The sequence below is a fragment of the Oncorhynchus nerka genome, linkage group LG21 (genome assembly GCF_034236695.1).
Source record: "Oncorhynchus nerka isolate Pitt River linkage group LG21, Oner_Uvic_2.0, whole genome shotgun sequence".
NCBI lineage: Eukaryota > Metazoa > Chordata > Actinopteri > Salmoniformes > Salmonidae > Oncorhynchus > Oncorhynchus nerka.
Window position 1 is genome coordinate 582,606 of NC_088416.1, and position 5,491 is coordinate 588,096.

The 5,491-nt window shown below is 45.1% G+C and overlaps 1 protein-coding gene across 2 annotated transcripts; it reads right to left on the reverse strand.

The window, feature by feature from the left end:
• Positions 1-473: 473 nt before the first annotated feature.
• On the reverse strand, positions 474-3,425 carry LOC115142383 (serine/threonine-protein kinase Wnk-like). 2 transcript variants are annotated; one of them, XM_065006754.1, is made up of 4 exons: positions 3,328-3,425; positions 3,170-3,222; positions 1,041-3,037; positions 474-845 (listed from the first exon to the last, which is right to left on the reverse strand). In XM_065006754.1, exons 3-4 carry the CDS (start codon positions 2,918-2,920, stop codon positions 761-763), a joined length of 1,965 nt encoding a protein of 654 aa, XP_064862826.1. In that variant the 5' UTR covers positions 2,921-3,037; positions 3,170-3,222; positions 3,328-3,425; the 3' UTR covers positions 474-760. The 2 variants fall into 2 exon arrangements, with proteins under 2 accessions (XP_064862826.1, XP_064862827.1); XM_065006755.1 differs by lacking the exon at positions 474-845 and having other exon boundaries at positions 887-3,037; positions 3,328-3,422.
• Positions 3,426-5,491: the final 2,066 nt, after the last annotated feature.

Below are 5,491 nucleotides of genomic sequence, written 5' to 3' on the forward strand. Positions count from 1 at the left end.
TATTGAGGCCCGTCAAAATCCAGTTGAAGCTAGAACATTTAGAATGGGCTGAGTCTCAATCCACTGCATCCGCCTGTCGCCCTTCAGCATCTGCGCTGGACAGGGGCCGAGCTACAGTGGTGTTGGTCAGACACCCCAAAATAATCTCAAAAACATCTATAGCTTCAGAACGGTTTGGCATACAAACTATGACCATTATGGAAAATTGACCCGAACATACATACGTTTCCCTCTGACCCCACAATTGTATGACGCATCTGAAGGTAACCCAGACAAACAGAAGTATGGAGGTAGATGTGCCAACAGGGGTTGAAGCAGCCAAAACATTGTAGGCATCACCTAGATATGGAACAGACACTTCTAAACTGATTTAACTCTTTGCCATTTGTGGTGTGGGCTATAGTAGAAGGCCAAATACAAGTTTGAAACCAAAAGGTCACTCAATTCTAATAGCCAAATGAGCCATGGTCTGACCATCTAAAAACAATTCCCTATATGTTAATTTACTCACCAACAACTTACACTGAGGTTGAAGACAGTCTCACTGTATACAATGCATGCCTACATCTAAAGTATGAACATGAGGAATGTCTGACAACTCACCCCTTCACAAATACTCTTACGTAGACCCAAGCTTTTATTTTTAACAACCAGTAGCAAAGGTAAAAGATGAACAACCAAAGAATTAACTGAACAGTCATTTTTACAAGACTGCGCACCACCTGTTCTCAATTCGCAAGCAATGGACACGCGAGAATCATTATTTCAAAGAGACAAGGCATTTTTGAAAGTAAAATTGTATATGTATTCCATAACTCTGGAGTAGCAAGAGCACCAGCAACTTCCTGGTCGAAACAAAAGCACAAAGAAATGCAGTGTCAGCAACACAGAATGTTAAGTAACCAATGTTAAACAATTCTCACCATTAGAGCTTCTAGAGGATGAATCCATTACATTTTCCTGTTGATAGATATATGGTTAGTACAAAGGACTTCAAATTCAGAGAGCTAAGTTCAGAGCAGGTTAAAGTGAACCATTACCTTGCAGAATCCTTTACTAGTGGTGGATATATGCTTGGTGCACCAAAGCTAACATAACCGTCCTTGGGAGCATTTCCACTGTCAACAGGCATTGCCTCCCTAGGAGTGTAGCCGATTTGGGAAAAGACAGTTCTGCCATTCTCGTAGTGCGATTTGGAACTGTAGGAATAGATTGGGATGACACCCGACTGTTCAACGATGCTGGCCTGAGCGCTACCAGAGGCACCATCTTCAGTGCTTTGGTAGTGCTTCTGCTGAGGCATGGCGGTCAGTTGCTGCTGTGGCATGGCAGTGTGTAGCTTCCGCTGCTGGGACATTTGAGCTGGATACCACACTTGCTGGGATACGGCGGTCGGCTGCTCCTGCGGTAGAGGGGTGGAGGCCGGTTGCTTCTGCTGCTGGGGAGATTGAGCTGGATGCCACACTTGCTGATGAGTCTGCGGCATGGCGGTCAGTGCAGCGACTTGTTGCTTCTGGACCATTTTAGCTGGATACCACACGTCGTGAGGCTGCTGGGGCATAGGGGCCGGTTGCTTCTGTGCCAGATGCAACACTTGCTGAAGCATGGCAGCCGGTTGCTTATGCTGCTGGGGCATTTGAGCCGTTTGCCACAGTTGTTGGGGTATGGCAGTCAGTTCCTTCTGCGGTAGATGCATAGGGGCTGGTTGCTTCTGCTCCTGAGGAAATTGATTTGGATGCCACACTTGCTGAGGTGGCTGGGGCATGGCGGTCGGTTCAATTTGCTGCCGAGTTTCAGTAGCTGGTTGCTTTTGCTGCTGTGGCATTTGAGCTGGATGCCACACTTGCGGGGGCAGGGTGGCCTGTTCCTTCTGCGGTTGAGGCATTGGGGCTGGTTGCTTCTGCAGCATGGTGGTCAGTTGTTTCTGCTGCTGGGACATTTGAGCTGGATACCATGTTTGCTGGAGTATAGCTGTTGGTTGTTTCTGCAGGATAGGCATTGGGGCAAGTTGCGTCTGCAGCATTGGAGCTGGATGCCACTCTTGCTGGGGCATGGCGGTCGGTTGCTTCTGCTGCAGAGGCATGGAGACCAGATGCTTCTGGGGCATTTGACCTGGATATCTCACTTGCTGCGTTATGGTGGCCGGTTGCTTCTGCTCCTGGGGCATTTGAACTGGATACCACACTTGCTGAGGCATGGTGATCAGTTCCTTCTGCCGCCGAGTTGCAGCGGCTCGTTGCTTCTGGACCATTTTAGCTGGATACCACACGTCATGAGGCTGCTGGGGAATGGGGGCCAGTTGCCACACTTGCTGAAGCATGGCAGCCGGTTGCTTATGCAGCTGGGGCATTTGAGCGGAATGCCACAGTTGTGGTGGAATGGCGGGCAGATCCTTCTGCAGTTGACGCAGAGGGACTGGTTGCTCCTGGCGAAATTGAGCTGGATGCCACATTTGCTGAGACTGGGGCATGGCGGTCAGGTCAATCTGCTGCTGAGGTTCAGCGGCGGGTTGCTTCTGCTGCTGGGGCTTTTGAGCTGGATACCACACTTGCTGGGGCATGGCAGTCAGTTGCTTCTGCAGCTTTTGAGCTGGATGCAACACTTGCTGAGGTTGCTGGCTAATGGCGGCCGGTTCCTTCTGCTGCTGAGGTTCAGTAGCTGGTTGCTTTTGCTGCTGGGGAAATTGAGCTGGATGCCACACTTTCTGGTGAATGGTGGCCGGTTGCTTCTGCTGCATTTGAGCTGGATACCATGTTTGCTGGGGCATAGCTGTTGGTTGTTTCTGCGGTATATCCATTGGTGCCAGTTGCTTCTGGGGCATGGTGGTCAGTTCCGTCTGCTGCTGAGGCCCAGTAGCTGGTTGCTTTTGCTGCTGGGGAATTTGAACTGGATACCGCACTTGCTGAGGTGCCTGGGGCATGGGGTCCAGTTGCTTTTGCAGGATGGAGGCCAGATGTTTGTTGTTCTTCGGTCAGCTGCGCTTGCAACTGAGCTGTTGGAGAGATGTATTTTCCATATCCTTTAGACCTAAGTGAGCCTGCATAGAGACATACTGCATCAGAACCTGATACATGATAGTCATCACCTAGGTTAGAAACAAAGTAAAATGCCAGCCTTGGAAGTAATTGGAACCGCAACTGTTACTTGAAATTAATGTGTAGAAACTCACTTGATGTAGAAGAGGTTATCCCGCCAATTAGCAGGCAACAAAACCAAGAAAATCTAAAAAGAAAATATATAAAATAAAAACGTATGTTATAAACATAGCTACCTGTAACACCTGAAGGACAAGGGAAACAAACTAGAGCAATACTTTTAAAAACCTACCTGAAAGTGATTCCAATCACGGCCATGTTGCGCCTCGAAACCTCACCAGTAATCAGAACTAATGGCCGATATAAGCCCTAGTTTAATATCCCTTTTGCTGTATCTGGCAGGCTTTTTGGTTGCTCCTTTTAAACAAATCCCAGACCCTTCTAATGTCATTGGCTAATTAAGGACAGCTGTAAGTCCCTGAACTACATTTGATTCCTAATTCCAAATTGACCGCTAAATCCTACACCCTGGAATAAACATGTCTGTGAATCAGAAATGATTGAAAAGGTATAAGCAATATGGCCACAATTGCATCCAGCCTATCAGAAGTCAAGGTGAAGCAATTACCATATTGCTATAACCTATCGGATCGTTTCAAATGCCAATAAGTGACTAAGTGGTTGGGCTAGGGGTTGATTTGGAATTCAGAAATGTACTCAGGTATGGTTGATTCTCTAATTGAGTTCCTGACAGGTTTGACAGCCCTTACTCTAAAGCACACGTCAAACTCATTTCACGGAGGGCCGAGTGTCTGTGGGTTTTTGCTCCTTCCTTGTAGGAAAAAACAAAAACCTACAGACACTAGGCCCTCCATGGACTGAGTTTGACACCCCTGCTCTAAAGTAGGAAACACATTTTTGTCTTGGCACTACATTGTCATTTACAAAATAGCCTCCAATACCCTACTCAACAAATTGGATGCAGTCTATCACAGTGCAATCCGTTTTGTCACCAAAGCCCCATATACTACCCACCATTGCGACCTGTACGCTCTCGTTGGCTGGCCCTCGCTTCATACTCGTCGCCAAACCCACTGGCTCCATGTCATCTACAAGACCCTGCTAGGTAAAGTCCCCCCTTATCTCAGCTCGCTGGTCACCATAGCATCTCCCACCTGTAGCACACGCTCCAGCAGGTATATCTCTCTAGTCACCCCCAAAACCAATTCTTTCTTTGGCCGCCTCTCCTTCCAGTTCTCTGCTGCCAATGACTGGAACGAACTACAAAAATCTCTTAAATTGGAAACACTTATCTCCCTCACTATCTTTAAGCACCAACTGTCAGAGCATCTTACAGATTACTGCACCTGTACATAGCCCACCTATAATTTAGCCCAAACAACTACCTCTTTCCCAACTGTATTTAATTAATTTATTTATTTTGCTCCTTTGCACCCCATTATTTTTATTTCTACTTTGCACATTCTTCCATTGCAAAACTACCATTCCAGTGTTTTACTTGCTATATTGTATTTACTTTGCCACCATGGCCTTTTTTGCCTTTACCTCCCTTCTCACCTAATTTGCTCACATTGTATATAGACTTGTTTTTTTTTACTGTATTATTGACTGTATGTTTGTTTTACTCCATGTGTAACTCTGTGTCGTTGTATGTGTCGAACTGCTTTGCTTTATCTTGGCCAGGTCGCAATTGTAAATGAGAACTTGTTCTCAACTTGCTTACCTGGTTAAATAAAGGTGAAATAAATAAATAAAATTGATCAGTTTAAGTTATAGCTTGTACAAAATTCACTTGGTTCATTTGAAGATTAGAGGCTGAATGAGCAGTTAGGCACCATTATTTTACACATGCCTTTTAAACCGTGTGTTTCATTCAGCATAGCAACATTAAATGGATTACAGTTTCATTTGCACAAAGTGCCAACATCTTAGACAAATTCTGATTTCAGACAGACACCAATTAAACACTCATGTTATGCTTTTGATGATCTGAGTCTTTAATTTTTCAGAGGCAAACATACAGTAGGGCTCGTTTGAGTGGTAAGGCTAAAGCAACTGACTGTAGACCAAAGTCAAGAAGTAAAGTCAGGAGAGGTGCATCTGCGACAACCGAAAGTCGGATACTAACTTCATTTTCCAACAGCAAGGCTCAGATCACCATGGCAGTGTTGCCATTGTTTATAAAAGGTTTCCTTTATAATGTAAAACTGTGCTTTGACATATGCATTGACGGGTCTTAGATTTTTAGACTGGGTATCTCTAAAATGCTTTGTGACTACTGCTGATGCAAAAAAGGGCTTTTAAGAAATACATATGATTGACAGAGTTGTGATGTTATAAAAAATAATATAACAATATTATTATTATTATCATCATAATCTTTATTATTATTATGTTACAGGTGAGACATACCCAGAAATGTCAACATCTTGGCA